At 40.2% G+C, this 17,683-nt stretch overlaps 1 protein-coding gene across 1 annotated transcript in view; it reads left to right on the top strand.

The window, feature by feature from the left end:
• grin2aa (glutamate receptor, ionotropic, N-methyl D-aspartate 2A, a) overlaps positions 1 to 17,683 on the top strand; it is a 181,450-nt gene that overhangs the window by 134,306 nt on the left and 29,461 nt on the right. Inside the window, exons 5-6 of the mRNA XM_086288761.1 lie at positions 7,011 to 7,125; positions 15,224 to 15,426. Coding sequence (XP_086144887.1) covers positions 7,011 to 7,125; positions 15,224 to 15,426 — 318 coding nt within the window. The remainder of the gene's footprint in view (positions 1 to 7,010; positions 7,126 to 15,223; positions 15,427 to 17,683) is intronic.

Raw genomic sequence — 17,683 nt, 5'->3', positions numbered from 1 at the left:
ACTAGTCCATGCATTCATCTTTAGTAGGCTTGATTACTGTAACAGCATCTTTACAGGTCTACCTAAAAATACAGTCAGACAACTACAGCTCATTCAGAACTCTGCTGCTCGAGTCCTCACTAAGACCAAAAAAGTGGACCACATCAGTCCAGCTCTGAGGTCTTTACACTGGCTGCCTGTCCGTCAGAGGATAGACTTTAAAGTTCTGATGCTGGCCTATAAAGCTCTGAATGGTTTAGGACCAAAATACATCAATGACCTCCTGACCCAGTATGAACCATCCCGATCCCTCAGGTCATCTGGATCCGGTCTTTTATCAGTTCCCAGAGTCAGAACCAGACACGGAGAAGCTGCATTCAGCTTTTATGCTCCTTATATCTGGAACAAACTCCCAGAAAGCCTCAGATCAGCTGAAACACTCAGTTTATTTAAATCCAGGTTGAAGACTCACCTGTTCTCAGCTGCATTTGAATAAAGCACCAAATCCACACTTTAAGCTTAAATTTCAAAACTTACATTTAACTACTGATTTTATCTACTGTTCTGATTTTATCTGTTTTGATTTTATATACTGTTTTTTGTTTGTTTGTTTGTTTGTTAATTAGTTAGTTAGTTTATTTGCTTGTTTTAATCAATTTTAAATCATGCTTTTTATTTGTTCTTGTTTCTAATGTCTCTGTAAAGCACTTTGAATCACCTTGTTGTTGAATTGTGCTATACAAATAAACTTGCCTTGCCTTGCCTTGCCTTACTGTATTCAGAGGTCAGAGGTGAGGAGCCTTGAGCTGACAAAGAGCAACTCACATAACAAAAAAGTAACTTAAATAATCACGTGTCACAACCAAGGATGCAGAAGAGCATCTCTAAATGCACAGCACACGAAACTTTGAAGCAGCAGCTACAGCGGATGTTGCTAGTATATCATCATCATGATCATCAACTTTATTTATAAAGCACTTTAAAACAACCACAGCTGACACAAAGTGCTGTACATTGGAACTGTAAAATAAAATTACATGAGATATAAATAAAAAACAAATAAAAGAAGAGTGAAATCATTAATTAAATAACTACTGCATTAAAAAAGAAACTAAGTCTCACTGAGGTTAAAAGCCAAGGAATAAAAGTGGGTTTTAAGACGTGATTTAAAAGTGGACAGTGAAGGGGCCTCTCTAACATGCATGGGCAAATTATTCCATAATTTTGGAGCCACAATAGAGAAGGCCCTGTCCCCTCTGAGCTTCCTCCTGGATCTCGGTACCTCCAGGAGCAGCTGGTCAGCTGACCTGAGAGACCGACAGGGTATGTGGGGATGAAGAAGCTCAGAGAGGTAAGGCGGGGCAAGACTGTGTAGACATTTAAAAACAAACATAAGAATTTTAAAATTAACTCTAAAATATGAACACGTATATTTTGTTTTGCGGAGCAAAAGAAACCATTTCATGATGCAGGTATTATTGTTTACATTATAATATTATTTTATGCCACCTAAACTCATGCAGCCGAAATTCACACACATACAAACCCATCTTGGCACAAGGGAGTGGATGCTAAATAGCATGTACTTCCCCTCCTGTAGCTATTCTTCATGTCAGACTTAACACCTGCCACCTGAGGCTGAGTGTGTGTTTTCAAATGACTACCCACCCTTGGGTCCTTTTAAAAGCCCTCAATCATCAGCCCTTATCTTTTTTTCAGATTTCCTCCGCTGTCTCTCACAGGGCATATCTCTTGTGTGTGCACTTCACAGGTCACAAGTACCCTGACAGTATACATCCTTGCTCTGACTGGTCCCTGTCTCTATCTTGAACACGTTCAGTGTTTTATAGTTCATCATACCATCTTTGTATAGCCTACTCGTTCCAGTATTAAAGCTAAAATAGATAAAAGTTAATGTCTTATCACACGGGAGACAATCCAGAACCACTCAAAAGACATTTGTTTTTGAGTGTTTTAGTCCTTGTCAAGAGAACTTTGGCAGTTCAGGGCACAGTGCTGTCATCGGAAAATCCAGACGACCTGGACGGTGGGCTTGGAACAATGTTACCATTTTACTTAGAACGTCGTCGTTGTTGTTGTTAATGGTGACACAATTAATGTTCTTTTTCTCCCTGATTAACCAAACGGTTAAGAAAAACAGCAGTAGGAGTGTTGAGAATATTAAACACTTGCAGCTTTAATGCAGTGTGTGCTCTTATTTTTCTCTTGCAGAGTACTTGTAGTCTTGTTAACTCTGCTGCAGTAACAGCAGAAAAAAAACACCCTCACCTCCACTCATGACAACACCCCTCCATTCCAAAAAAAGCTTAAAAGTAACTCTATACATTTTTCATGAGAGTCTATCAAGGGTTACTCCTCTTCCTCTCTCTTAGTTCTCTGATAATGATTTCCCTCAGTCTCATATTTAAAGTCTTCTTTGTTTTGAGGAGTGGGAGTTGGGGGGGATTGCATCATCCCTGCTGTTTCTCCACTTCCTCGCCCTATTCTGCCCCCTTTGGCCAGGTAATTGCCTGTGTTCCTGAGTGTCTGCAGGGATGTTTACTCTGGGGGAGGGGGGGTTGTTGAGGGTCATTTTGCAGCATACACAAGTCTGTGTCCGTATCCTAGCAACGCACTATCAGGTCCACCTGTTCGATGGCCGTCAGCCCAAATATACTTGCAAACATACACACACAATCCCGTCCTTCCTTCTTTTCATCCTGTTTAGCATGTTCACATTTGTCTATATATAACATAACAGCTTGGCTAATTTTACATATGACTCTTACAGCAGAGCCACACACACAGCTGTTGTGTCTTGCTTTTTTAAATTGCTATCATTAGAGGTTCAGAGTTACGATGAAGTGCTGACACATCACGTTGAAAACAGCCTACAAGATTCCCAGTAAAAAGCTTTTGTGAGAATCACAAAAACGAGCTTCATTTTAGCTTCACCTTTAAGAGAAAGTTTAGCCGGGGTAGAGGAGCCATTCTTTAAACACGTGAGAGTGCTTCCTTTTTTCACACAGATGGTTTCAAAGTGTAGAATGGACTGGTATCTAAAAAAAGCAGCCTGGGCTCTGGTATTGCTCCCAGCACCTCATTCTCTCCTGGTAGTCGCGCATAATTGGGTCGAGCGCAGCGCTGTGTGTCCAATCAAATGGCTTAATACTACTCACCTGGTTGCTTGCAGGCCAATCAGATAATTTTAATCACAAAGCCCACTCAATCCCCTTATCTCTGGCTGATTTCATCTGGGCATTGAGTTGTGTTTGTGTGCGTGCGTGCATGCATGTGTGTGTGTGTGTCATCAGCAGCAATTTAAGGGGGCATGTTGGTATCAGGAAATGTCACCACCAAAGCACAGATATTAAACTACCTCTTAACAATTACTTTTGTCATCCTTGTGACGTATTGATTTTTTTTCTTAGTTGCTAGCCTCTGAAATAGATTAGTATAGTAGTGAGTACATAAATAATAAAAATCTATTTAATTAACTAAAAGCTAAGCTGTAAATTGGCAGTCACAGTCATATCTGGCAGATTATGTGGTGGTTGCTGTTATCTGCAGCATGAAAGCTGCATGGTGGAGGCCTCCTGATACTACATGAGCTTAGATGTCTTGAGCAGCAAGTCCCTGGTTCAATTACTGGCTTGCTAAACCGTCTTCTTGCTTCTTCCCCACATATGTTACTCCCCTGATAGCTGATGTCTACTAGTCCATAAAGTAATAAATGCTTTTCTTTTTTCTTTTGTTTTTTTGTTTGTTTTTTGTTTTTTGTTTTACATAAAATAGGTATTGCACAACATTAATGACACAAGATTTTATGTAAATAAAAAAAGACATTGTTTAATACTAGAATTTTAAACTCAGAAAATAAGTGCCATTTTTGAGCTAATGGAAAAAAATTGAAATGTATTATTCTTTTTTATTTTTTATAAAGACAAAAAAAAGGACAATACTTTACCCTATATTTTGACAGGAGTTGGTAAGATAGATTCCCACTTCATCCTGGGACTTCCTGGGCAAACATACAGGCACTGTGTACTGGAAACAGTCTTTGGTGATTGTTTTGGTGGTTTCAGGTGTGTCTTAGTGAACTGGATGGATGAGATTAAAATTTGATAAACTGTGCATTTCGTTGCCCTGTACCTGTGACATGTGCAATGACAATAAAGTTGAATTCTATTCTATTCTATTCTATTCTATTCTATTCTACTCTAGCCGTCTACTAATGTTACAGATGAATAGGACTGATCATATTTGTTGCCTAGCAACAACATTAACTTAAATTATTTTATTATTAACATACCTCCTACATTATTGGTAACATAATAGACAGGTAATTTAGCTGTCAGATAATTGTTAACACCCATCCATTAACCTATCTTCCATTTATCCGAACAGATCTGAGATTGACAACAGTCAACACAACAATGCTAACCATTGCGCCGCCATGCTGCCTATATTTCAGTGGCTAATGTTAACGTGCCCCTCAGACAATTTAATATTTGTTACAAATGTTGGTACTACAACCCAAAATTAGTGACCGAGCCCATAGGAAGTCTTTTTGCAATGACACCTCATATCATCTTGGGGCCTTCAGAGGTTGTAATGCAGGTTTTTAGGCACTTCTGGATTGGCTTCATTTTTCTGATCCAGAAGCTGCATCTGTGTGTTACACTCCCTATCTGCAAAGGTGTTGTGTGGAGTTGTGTGTTAACCGGATGGAGCAAATATGTCACCGCTGGTGTCGATACTATTGCAAATCTGTAGCTAATCCAACAATTCAGTTGAACCTAAATAAATAAACAATCACTTTCCAATAAAAGATTGTAAAATAAATAGTTTTACACATGCAGGTTGTTAAAAAGATTTCTTCATTTATTTATTTTTTGGTCCAACTCACACAAATACTTGTTTTAATAGTTTTCTGGCCGTTTTTACCCTTCAGCACATCACTGCACAATGCCCTACACAGCTTGAAAGAGCTCACCTGCAGCAATCCACTGTGAGTTTTCAACGACACATCAAGTGGGTCCGTGCTCCATTTAGGAGTTCTTTCACCCGCCTGGCCCCCCAGAATGGAATAAAGGTGAAAGAAAAGAGCAGCCATCTCTGTCGTGTTGTACCAGAGCGCTGACAGAAGGAGTGAGGGAGACAGAGTGAGGAAGGACAGCCATGATTAATGTAGAGGCTGTGTGGACCCAAGAATATCTTCCCACTGCCCTCCATCTTAGCTAATGTGACCTGCCATATAGGTCACTCATTACAGTGTATGTGTACGTGTGTGGTGTGTTAGAATGGACCGACTATATATATATGTATATATGTATTAACTGAGCCAATCCTGGTAGAAGAGAGTAACTAAACTGTTTGTAGCTGAACTAAATAATGCCCAGCCATCTGCACTAATAGATGCATCTACTTAGCTGAGGAAGATGATTGTGGCCAAACTCAAGGCAGCCACACAACCGAGTGCACGACTTCTCTTTTCTCACCACAGGAAATTCTTGCAAATGTGAACACACCCGTACTCAACATCCCCACTACCAGTATCAATAAAAGCAATAATCTCGTATATGCCACTGCCACAGAAATACTTGGGTCCAAAAATGACAAATACATATAGAGAAAGCCCCCCCCTGCCCAATTCCCGATGGGAGACACCACTGAAGATAGTTGAGAACAACAAGGCTAAGGTCCCGTGGGATTTTGAGTTCCAGAAAGACAAGCAGCTGCTGGCCAACCAACCAGACATAGTGGTGGTTGAAAAGGAGCAGAAGATGTAGCAGCCCCGGCAGACAGCAACATCACAGAGAAGGAGCACAAGGAAATAGAGAAGGGCCAGGGGCTGAGGGAACAACTGGAGCAAAAGTGGAGGTCAAAAGTGGAGCTTTAGGAGCTGTAAACCAGAGAGTGGCTTCAGCAGATTCCAGGCACAACATCAGGGATCTCTATTTAAAAGAGTGCAGTCCTGGGAAAAGCACACAACCCTCAAATTCCCAGGACACCAAGTTTGAGGAACACGCACACATACCGTCCCGCCATACATATATGTATATATATATACAACACCCAGCACGCCCCTGCGGGCGGTTTATCCTTCAAGCTCGGGTCCTCTACCAGAGGCCTGGGAGCTTGAGGGTCCTGCGCAGTATCTTAGCTGTTCCCAGGACTGCGCTCTTCTGGACAGAGATCTCCGATGTTATTCCCGGGATCTGCTGGAGCCACTCGCCTAGCTTGGGAGTCACTGCACCTAGTGCTCCGATTACCACGGGGACCACCGTTACCTTCACCCTCCACATCCTCTCGAGCTCTTCTCTGAGCCCTTGGTATTTCTCCAGCTTCTCGTGTTCCTTCTTCCTGATATTGCTGTCATTCGGAACCGCTACATCGATCACTACGGCCGTCTTCTTCTGTTTGTCTACCACCACTATGTCCGGTTGGTTAGCCACCACCATTTTGTCCGTCTGTATCGGGAAGTCCCACAGGATCTTAGCTCGGTCATGGATCTAAGTGGATGGATCTAAATATATATATATACATATATATATATATGTATATATATATATATATATATATATATATATATATATATATATATATATATATATATATATATATATATATGTATATATATATATATGTGTGTGTGTGTGTGTGTGTGTGTGTGTGTGTGTGTGTGTGTGTATGACATATGGTTCTCATTTATGCTTCGACTGTTCAGTTTCTTTAGTTCTAAAATACAATCATAATCCAGTCCATAATGATCAAATGTGACTTTATAACTTTCACTACAAGAGCCTGAATATTGCAGAAAGGTAATAATAATAGTAGATTGCAAATGGAATATTTCACATGCTAATGTAATTCAATTTCCTTTTCTCTTTTTCTCACAAAATCACTCATTTCATTTCTTTTGTTATTCACTGGCTTTTCCCATAACCCCCCCATCCCCCCCCCCACCCCCATCTCTTTGACCACCCTTTGCCCCACTATATCTCATCCTCTGCTCCTTTCATTCTCAGATACATGATGAATGTGACGTGGGATGGCAGAGACTTGTCCTTCACAGAAGACGGCTACCAGGAAAACCCAAAGCTGGTGGTCATTGTTCTTAACAAGGAGAGAGAGTGGGAGAAGGTAGGATCTATATCTTAAGAATCCTGCACTGAAAAGCTTTCACTTCTTTGAAAAAGAATATGAGTTTGGAGGGAAAAAAATGTCTCTAGGGACATTTTAGCGGTGCTCCAGATGCCAGGCAGCCAGCCCGATTCCTTATTTAACGACCACCATAGTTTTCAGCTTTGCTGAGCATTTCAATATGATAAACTTGCATTAGGTAAAACGGTGCGCCATCAGATTGTCATGGTTGCTGAAAACAGGTAGGCTTGATTTATAATGATTTGTTCCACATGTTCAATAAATATGCATTTCCAATTGTCCTTATTTTCTCCTTGACTAAAAGCTTAAAAGGTCATTATTAAAAGAAGAAAAAGCTTGTTTTTGTTGCTCCCCTGTTTGTGGGAGGGTCACAACAGTGGATGGATCTAAATATTGGATCAGAGTCCTTCTAAGAATTTGTACCTGTTTCGGGTCTCAAACTCGGGATCTTTGGCAAACATGTTAATTGCTTGACTAAAGTCACTCAGTAGGACTTAAATCAAAATGAAAGAAAATGACATTCAACCACCATCTTTGACTTAGAGGTCACCGCTGAGACATGCAACACAAAAACAAAACCAGGCACGAGCACAGTATTGAAAATGCCACCTATGTGTCATCATACAGCACTCAGTTGATCAATGAGCTCATTTACTGAGGAGGTTATGGATTGCTGTAACTGGTTAATGTTAGGTGGCTTCTATAAAGAATGGCCACTATGAAAGGGTGAGCATTCGTGCCATTTTAATGGACTTTAAATGGCAGTCATGTATCTTTATACCTACATCTGACTCCCTGGTACTTACTTAAATACCTCATATTTAATGCCCCCATAGCTCATACGTTAGAATGGGTGAGACTGAGAGGACAAGTTTGGGAGAAGGACGGGGAAACAAGAGAGGAATTGGAGGGAATTGTAAAGGGAAGATGGATAATTTTGAGTTTTATGGTCATTTTCTTTTCTTTGCATTGATTTGATTTTGTCACTCCCTGTGCATGTGTCTCCTCACACTCTTCATTCTCCTCTTTACGGCTGTTTGCCACCTTTGATCTTCTTTCCCTTCTTCTTTACCTCATCTGTCCTCTTCCATCTTCTCTTACCTCCCCTCCTTTCCTTTCATCACCAGTTCAGATCATTTGTAGACTCTGGTGTTGTTTTTCTCCCCTCTGATAGGGCCTCAAAACACAGCTGAGACCTCTGATACCGGAGGGTGGCGCGGGTTCACGTGCATGCACGTGTGTAATTTGACTCGTCAACACTGGCTACTGACAGAAACACTTTTCGGGAGACTTGTGCAGCAACGAATGCAATTGTTATTCAAGTCAGACCCATGCGTATATGTGTGTGTCTGTGACTTACAGTTTGCAGTTCAGTTTGCCGCAATCTGCAGAGTCTCCACCCGATCTTTGAGACTAGCTGTTTCATATTTCATATCTACACACACACAAACACAGAGGCATGCGTGCAAAATACCTTTTGTTGATGTGCAGAGGAGAGGCAGAGTGTGGTGTTTTTAATACAGAGCCTGGGAAATTGATCAGGACCACATGGTACTGTGGTTCAGAGAAAGCAACAGAAAGCAAGAGACACACCGAGACCCAAAGTGGAAACATAATTGGGAGCTTCTTTTTTTCCTTTTCTTTCTGTCTCCCTCTCTTTCTCACACACACACACACACACACACACTTTCTCTCTCTGGTGCTGCTGTCCCACCCATGCGCCAGAAAGCAGCGGCACACAGAGAGAGACCTGCGATGATCAAGAGGTAAAAATTCAGTAACTGCACTAAAATATGGATATGCACTAAAAATATAAAATGTGTCCCCCTGAGGCACAGGAGAGACAGGGAGAGGAGTGTTGTATGGAACGGTATCAAGACGAACAAGAGACAGAGACAGATGGGAGGGAATATTGAGAGCAAATGATTGCAAGAAATGGAGACCCAAAGAGAGAGAAAGAGAAAAGGAAAGAAGCAAAAGGAGGAAAGGAAAGGTATAAATGAGCCACCAGCATGTGTATGAGTTCCCTTTTTTTGAGCACACCTGCTCCTCGCTGCAGCGCACAGCCACATTGGTTAGATGATGTGTCTTTTCCTTTTTTTTCTTTAAGTTTTGAGAAGAGCTACCTTTAGTCATTGCACTTGTGTGGTTAGATGTGCGTGTGGTGTTTGGGTTTATTTATTTACTAAGGGTTATGTAACTAATTCAAATGAAGCACATTTTGCAGGAAGTCATGGGGGTATATTTGCCTAGATAATGAGGATGGAGCTTATATGGAGTTTTTGGGGGGGATTTGCGTCAGAGCTTTAGACAAAGAAAAAACAAAGTCTTGGTTGACTAAAATGGTTCCAATTTTTCAACTAATCAGTTTGTCCTAAGGGGAAAAAAAATAATTAAAAAAGTGTACTCAGTGCAGTTTACCCACTAGCAATATTAGGCTAAATTAATTACAAGTAAAACATAAAAGCTAGGTTTTCTGCATATTAAGTAATCTTAAACTGGTTCTTTTAGTTTGAAATTATATCAGCAAACTTGGGACCAACCAGAAAGGACTTGCCATATTCATATACAGTAGTACAGTTTGTGCAGTACTGTCTTGTGTCACCCCTCATTTTGCTTCCAAGGAGCCAGACTCGGATCATGTGATCTCGAACAATTCAGTTGTTAAGTGATGATGTATTAACCCTGCTTCAAGGTCCAAACTATGCTGCGTTAATTAATGCTGTTGTCATTTTAGCACGTTTTAATGCTTTGTATCTTTTTCTATTTAATCTAAACGAGCCCCTAAAAATAGTCAGTGATCACTTATTGCCTCTCTGGGTTTTTATTACGACTATTCAAAGCTCTTTAAGGTTTTTAAAACCCTACGATGTAACTACAGCCCATCAGCGAACAGTTTGCCAGGCGACAAATATTTGAATGGGACAGAAAAGAATCACTCTGAGGCTAAAAAAAGATTTGAATGGGTACATGGACATTATTTGGACATTTGCTGTTTCTTCTCTCATTTTCAGTCCAGTACCTGATCAATTTGAGAGGAGTTGTGTGTTAGTGTTTTTGTTGATTTATGAATAATTCAAGCATGAAAAGCCACCTAATTCAAGGGATGAATGAGAGCTGTGTTTAAAGAGCTTATATGTCATTATTTGGTATCAGCACATTTATTCTTCCTCATAGTTTGAACTCTTAGGCAACTGTCTTGTAATTTCTTTAAGTAGCCTTCAGGAATGGTCCTCCAGGCTTATTAAAGGACACTCAAAGCTCTTCTTTAGATGATCCCACACTGCTTCAATAATGTTGATGTCCGGTCTCTGAGGAGGTATTTTCTGCATATTCTTCTGCATATCCCAAACACCACTGGCTGAAATGAAGCCCCAAATGATGACACGACCTCCACTATGCTTTATAGATGGCTGTAGATACTCAGTGTTTTGTGCCTGTCACTGTTGTTCTCCACTTCTCCAGTTTCCTCCAATTTTATTTATTTATTGAATTTTTTAATTTTTATTTTTTAAGAACAAATTACACTAATTGTTCTTTAAGAATCACCTTGTTGGTGTAAAAATACTACTTAATGCCCGTCAACCTGTGTTATCTTTGACATTCATGGACTCAACTAAATAAATGACAAATTATTTGCTTTCGTGACAGGCTACAAGTAACAAAGTGCTTAAAGCTAAAATGTAAAATTCTTAATGTAGACACAAAATTGGTTCATCCCTGGAGTTAGGTGCCTTTACTTGAATAATTCATAGGGCAAAAACAAAAGCACATTGTTCTGAAAATGGTCAAGTAAAAAGTCTGGACTGAAAATGAGTGGAAAAAGTCTGGAGAACTGTTGGTGTAGAGCACTTTAAAAATGTCCAGAATGTCTGGCCCCTTGAATACTAGTGTATAACTTTATAATTGCTTCATAACTAGTTTAACACATATAAGTAACGCGATTCATCACAGGGTGTTAAAATATTTATTTCACTTAATATGAATTTGAAAAAATGTCTAAAACACAACATCTATAAAGAGATATTGTACATTTCATTCTACAAATATGAATCTGAATTTATAACCTTATTACTCTTGCTAAGCAGGTTCTTTGTGAATGACTTTCACTTTTTCATGTTCTGCCTGATGCGATTTGATCAAATAAAACTAGGCATTCATCACAAATTAGCTAAAATCACAGTAAATAGAACATTTAAATAATTAAAGTTACCATTTACTAGTTACATTTTTTCCTAATTGTTTAATTTTGAAACAATCAAAGTCTAAAAATATTAACTGCTTCAAACTACTGTTCATTCAACAGATGCAACAAATGTACAAGGAAACATAATCCTTACTTACTACATATCCAAATCTAGATCCATGAACCTCTTATTTGATCAAAATATATTACATTTTCTGTTTGTATATTGCCCTTTTCTTATTTATGAAAGTCTACAGCATTGTAATTGTTTGCTGCATTAAAGCATGACTTCATCAACAGCACGAGAAAAGTGTATTTACCGATCAGAACCAGGATGTTATATTTTATTCCTGCTGAGTCGATGGAGTGCGTAAACTGCTTCAGGAACTGCTGTGGCGTTAGCAGCCAGTTCACAAAATAATTATTACAGACAGCATGGGATTTGTGCTTGGAGAATCACAATATGGAGAGCAGACGCACAGAAAAGCCCACGTGCATGCAAGTCGACACACAAACACGCACATGCGTCTTCGATTCAGGCGTCGCTATTCTCTGAGCCTTTGTGAAAGAGCTTCACTTTAAAGAAATATGTCTAAATTAATGGATTCCGTTTCTTTTCGATTTTCCACTCTTTCATCCTCTTTCTCTATGCCCTCATTTTTCGCGCACAAACGGCGGCGTGCACGTGCACCCACACGCATGCACACATTCGGAGCAAGCGTAGGGTGTAGGAGAGGGAGAGCAGAATCCATTTTCCTGACATAATTTTGTCTGACAGGAGTGACAGATACTATTTTATGACTGAATGGGTTTCTCCATGCTATTAGGAACTCATTCTCCCATAATGCAACTTGCCACAACAATAACTCTCCCCGTGAGACTGGCACAGAGAATGTGCTTGGTGTAAAAGCCATGACCCCGGTTTTACTTTATTCTTTTATCATACTCTATCTGTTATTCATCCAGGTACTGGTTTATTATAGCCCTTGAATATGTGTGTGTGTGTGTGTGTGTGTGTAGGTTTGCTTGGGCAGAAAAAGTGTAATACAAAGAGACAAATATGAAATGAATGAAATGAAGAAAAAGACATGTTGGTACAAAGAGCAAGACCTTTAAAGAAACAAAGATAAAGAAAGATGATGATGGAATAGAAAGAACAACAAAGCGGAACAAGTGTGAAATGACAAAAGAAGGAGTGGTAGATGAAACAAGTGCTTTAAGAAAAAGTATACAAAGAAGTATACACCGCACTTCAGGGACAGAGTGTCATCCCGCCACCAAGTGGCTCTAAATCTATTTCAGAGTGATGATGCGATAGGATTGCCGGCGTGGATTGTTATAATGCTGTAATCCCACAGGCTTTAAGATTGTAACCACACACATACACAAACATGTGCACTGCTTTCCATGAACAGCATGTGCACAATATTTGGTATTAGATGTGGGTAGATTCAGCATTTTGTTCTCTGACCAGTCGATAGAGAGTATCTTCCTACCTCTATGGGAATTCATTTATAGCCCCTCTTTCTTTAATTGGAAAGAAAGAGCGATTGGGAGGAAGAGGGAAGAGGAGAACAGCAGGACAGGAAATCAGAGGAGTTGCTGAAGTCAGCTTCTTCTTTCCCTCCTCCTCCTCCTTTCCCTCTTATTTTCTGAGCAGTGCATTTATCATGCTTCTTAGTTTATTGACTCATCCAACCAAATCAGGACTACTCTTCAAAGATGATATTAATGGCCGTACGGGTCAAACAGGATTTAGTTGTACAAACAGGAGAGAGGATAAGAAAATGAACTCGGTAGGAGGGATCTCCATCCATCCATCCAACCATCTATCCATCTGGGCCCATGTTCTAGTAATTCAATGCATTTCAATTTTATTTTTGTAGTGCCAAATCACAACAACAGTTGCCTCAAGACGTTAGCAGTAGGCAGTAGTCGAAGCAGAAATGCCTAAACCTCCCCTTTCAAATCAGGACCACCTACTTCAACTCTTCTGGCAGGACATGAAGGTGCTCCCAAACCCACCAAGAGATTTAATCCATCCAGGGTGTCCTGGGTCGGCCCCAAGGCCACTTCTTGGTGGGACATGCACAGAACACCCCACCTAGGAGGTGCCCAGGAGGCATCCTGGTCAAATGCTTGAACTACCTCAACTGACTCATTTGATGATGAGGAGCAGTGGCTCTACTCTAACATCCAACCGAATGACTGAGGTCGACAACCAGTCTTTATTGTCTGATCATAATTATGATACAGGAATTACATTTTTACTTTCCCATTAAAATGTTCTATTATCTCCACCCCTTTAATGCATAAACACTCACACAGACACAAACGCACATATGTGGATGGGCGCATACACATGCACTCACTCGATTGAGAAATGCAAAACAGCTGGGCTAAGACAGACAGGAAAATGTGGCCGATCCCTTGAGACTAACGATTACACGCAAGAAGCATGGGTGCCACCTCAGCGTACCGTCCGGCTTTGCTTTCCTCAACACATATGCCTACGCAAACACAAACACACACACACATGCACACACACACGCACAGTTTGAGGAATGTAGCCGACAGCAGAGTGAGCTGTTGACAGCGGTGCCGACTAAGAGTGGAGAAGAGACTCTAATCCCTGTCAGAGGATAGAAAACCACTCAAAGCAAAACAATTAAAATGCTAATTTCACTTCCTCCTCTCTGCTCGGCTGTTAATGACTTAGCCAGGCGTGCAGGCGAACCAACAACATGTGTGTGTGTGCGTGTGGTTGTGTGCGGATAACAAACACTGTCTCATGACTTCGAGGTCAAGTGGCTGACATATTAGCATTGCTATGATATGTGTGTCAGGTGCAACTGCATTAAGATATTAGGGTTTTTTTCCCCCACACACCTAAAACAAAGAAACTATGTTTAGCTTAACCTTTTGCAACCCTGCTCGCAATCTTGTCACTAACGTCTACGAATGAAAATATATCAATACCTCTGTCTGCATGTGTGCAGTACTAGGATAGATGGAAACACACGAGACGTCAGAAAGATTTCTTAGATGGAGGAAAAGAGTTAGAGCAGTGTTTTGCCATTTTCTGCCCCGATGCCTGTTGCTGTTTATGATATTCCACTCTGCCTTCCCTGACATAAACATGCATATATATATATATATATATATATATATATATATATATATATATATATATATATATATATATATATATATATATATGTATACTTTATGTACGAACACACACACACACACACACACACATAGATCTACAGAGAGATGTCAGTAGGTAAAGATAAAAATAGCCCATAGGGGAAACTGTGACATCACAGCTCTGAAAACTTTTTGAATTATCAACAGAGTCCCAACTGTCATACTGTCACACTAAATCTCTGTTTCTGTATGGGTTTGCATGCATAGCAATATCACTGTGTGCATTTTGTGATCCAACCCTGCAGGCCATGCATTTAATATGCCGTGCTTTACCTTACATTCAAACAGGCATTTACTGTGGCCAAAGAGCAACATACAGTATATGCTGGCTGCAGCTTTTCCACAAAATCCTTTGTTTTATTTTGTTTTTTCTCATTTCTGCTGTATGTTATTAGGAAAGTTAAGTATATAATGGTCACTAAATCGCAACTGCAATTTCTTCACTGCTTTCACTTCATTTGTACTTATAACCATCTCCAACAGAACAGCGTGATAGTTTAGACTCCCGGGAGGTAAATGTGAGGCCATGAGTGTGACCCAAACAACAATCAGTCTATTGACTTCCAGCCTACTCAGTAATTGAAAAGCAATACATTGTAGCCCATTGGAAATGTGCCAGGTGTTCTATTTTTAGCCACCAGTTATTATATCTTGTTTCCTACTTTCCTCTTCTCTCACCAGATGGGGAAACTGGACAATCGTAGTCTGACACTGAAGTACCCCGTGTGGCCACGTTTCAACTCCTTTGGTGACGCTGAGCTTGATGACAACCACCTGTCCATCGTCACCTTAGAGGAGAAACCCTTTGTCATTGTGGAGGACGTGGAAAGACTCACTGGTACCTGCATGAGGAACTCTGTGCCGTGTAGGAAGCATATCAAAGAGTAAGTGGGATATCTGTCCATCTATCATGCTGCAGTGTTAGCTAGATAGCTAAGTAAGCAAATGCAGTAAAGCTGCTTCACTGCGAATCACCAAATATTACTGGTGTAAAAATGTTTGATTACATTTTGTTTTAACAGAATGAACAAACATCTGAAATGCAGTTATGTTCACAAATATCTGTACAAGGATACAGTTTGTGTAGTTTTTTGGATCTGTGACTTAGTTTGATTGTGTGTTTTTTTTAATTTGTTAAAGTTCAGATTTTATAACTAAAGAAAAACATTCTGCAGTCATTCACCTTAGTTGTCCTCCATAGTCGCCCAGGAGTATTGGTGTTGTTTCATTTTAAGAACTCTTATTAAGCATTCCAACAATCAGCTAACCAAAACGCAAGTTAAACACTTGGAATATCTACCTCAGCTGTCATGGAATAATGAGGGAACAGGCCTCACTTGGCAATGGAACTGCCTGTCAGTCAATTGTCCAATTATTTTTGAGCCTCTGGAAATAGGGCATTATGTATAAAAAATATCCCAAACAGTTAATGTACTGCTTTTGTTAAATCCCTTAAATCCCTTGAATGAAAGCAGAAAGTCTGCACTTCAGTCACGTCTTGATCTTTTGATTTAAAATCCACTATTTTGGTGCACAGAAGCAAAACTACACCAAAGAAATTAGTCATTGTCTTCAAATTTATGGTCCTAACTTACAAAATACAAAAAATTTGGGTCTCATCAACAAGTGGCCACTCTGAACATCTAGTTTTTGAGGTATGTTATACCTACAGTATATATCACACCTCAAAAAACTCGATACCTGCTCCTACTAGGGACACATCCATCATGCAAGTGTAAATGCAGCCGTAATAAGCAAAACAAGGAAATGAGAACGAGATACAGTATTACCGCCTATGTCAATGATATATATTCAAGTATATAAGAAAGTTAAAAGAAAATGCATCCATTAAAATCATCTAAACCTAAGGCACAAAAATGTAAGTGTGTGTTACAGCTAGTCTTAATCTAACAACGCGGTCCTGTAATGGCACACATGCTTATTATTGCAACACAATAAGCTGCACTTAAGTCATCTCACCCACTCTCTTCCTCCTTACCTTGTCTTGTGGAAAAGCACAACACAGTGAAATGGTCTGAAATACACTCTACTCGCAGTCTAACTGATTTACACGTAATGTTGTTGTATGAGAAGAAAAACTAAGGACCGCATAAAAGAAAGTTTCATAAGAGTGTATTGGATAATCAGAAGGTAATAAATTTACATCATCCGTATTTCATTTTCCACAGCGCCGTCTCTGCGCTCCTCTGTCAGTGCATGCTGTCTCGCTCTCCCCTTTCTCTCACGAACACGGAAAGCGATGCAGTGTGCAGGCTTTGCAGCAGCTTCTTTCCTCCTGAAAATGGAGGTGGCTGCTGAACTCAGCATTTTACTTCCTTCCATACCATTTCTTCCTTCTTCTTTTTTTTCACTAACGCCAAAATACCTCTAGCCCCTTGTTATATTATATTCCTGGAGCGCAAACACACACTGTGGGTGTATGTCACAGAGTGACTTGAGTGGTGCTGAATCAGCGTAATAATAAATGACGTCTGGATCACGTACATTTTCATGGATATTTATTATAGATATTCATTTTTTCCACATGGAAATACCAGAAAATGTTAGGAGATCAAGTCTGGGCATTTTTCAGAGTTGCCCTTTCTCACATGTAGCAATCAGCAATGTTCTTGTTGCTAAATACTGGATCAATTTGGGCAAAGGAAACAGATCTGCGATGTCACATGTCACACAGAGTCTAGAACAGTTCAGGGCTTTAATGTATGTGTGAAAAAAAAGGTCTACACACTTTATGTCACTCGTTCAATGCGTAACGCGTCTGTCTGCAGCTCTTTTTGCGTCACACAAACAGAGTTGATTAAGCGGCGATAGTTTTAGGGAAGTGGCTGACAGTGATTTACATCCAGAAAACACTGTGAAGTGGGGCGGAGAGCAAAGCATCTCCAAGGAGGAACACAAACACACATTTACGAGCTCGTACGCTCTCTGTGGCCACATGTCCACTCACTCACAGGCCAATGCTGCTTTTCAGCCTCCCACAGCGCAATTCCCACTCAAGCATCCGAAGCGCCCATTTGGAGAAGGTGGGATAGATGGAGGGAAGGAGAGAGGCAGACCAGGAGTGGTGAACGGGGGTTGGATTGGGGTTGAAGGAGTACCCATGCATGCAGAACCAGAAAT

This window comes from Aulonocara sp. 'chitande type north' Nkhata Bay, linkage group LG4 (assembly GCF_057382095.1).
Source record: "Aulonocara sp. 'chitande type north' Nkhata Bay isolate Kocher_YH1m ecotype deep benthic linkage group LG4, A_spYH_male_GT1.1, whole genome shotgun sequence".
NCBI classification, from domain to species: Eukaryota; Metazoa; Chordata; class Actinopteri; order Cichliformes; family Cichlidae; genus Aulonocara; species Aulonocara sp. 'chitande type north' Nkhata Bay.
The sequence above is the reverse complement of the archived record's forward strand: the minus strand, read 5'-3'. Positions and strand labels throughout refer to the sequence as shown.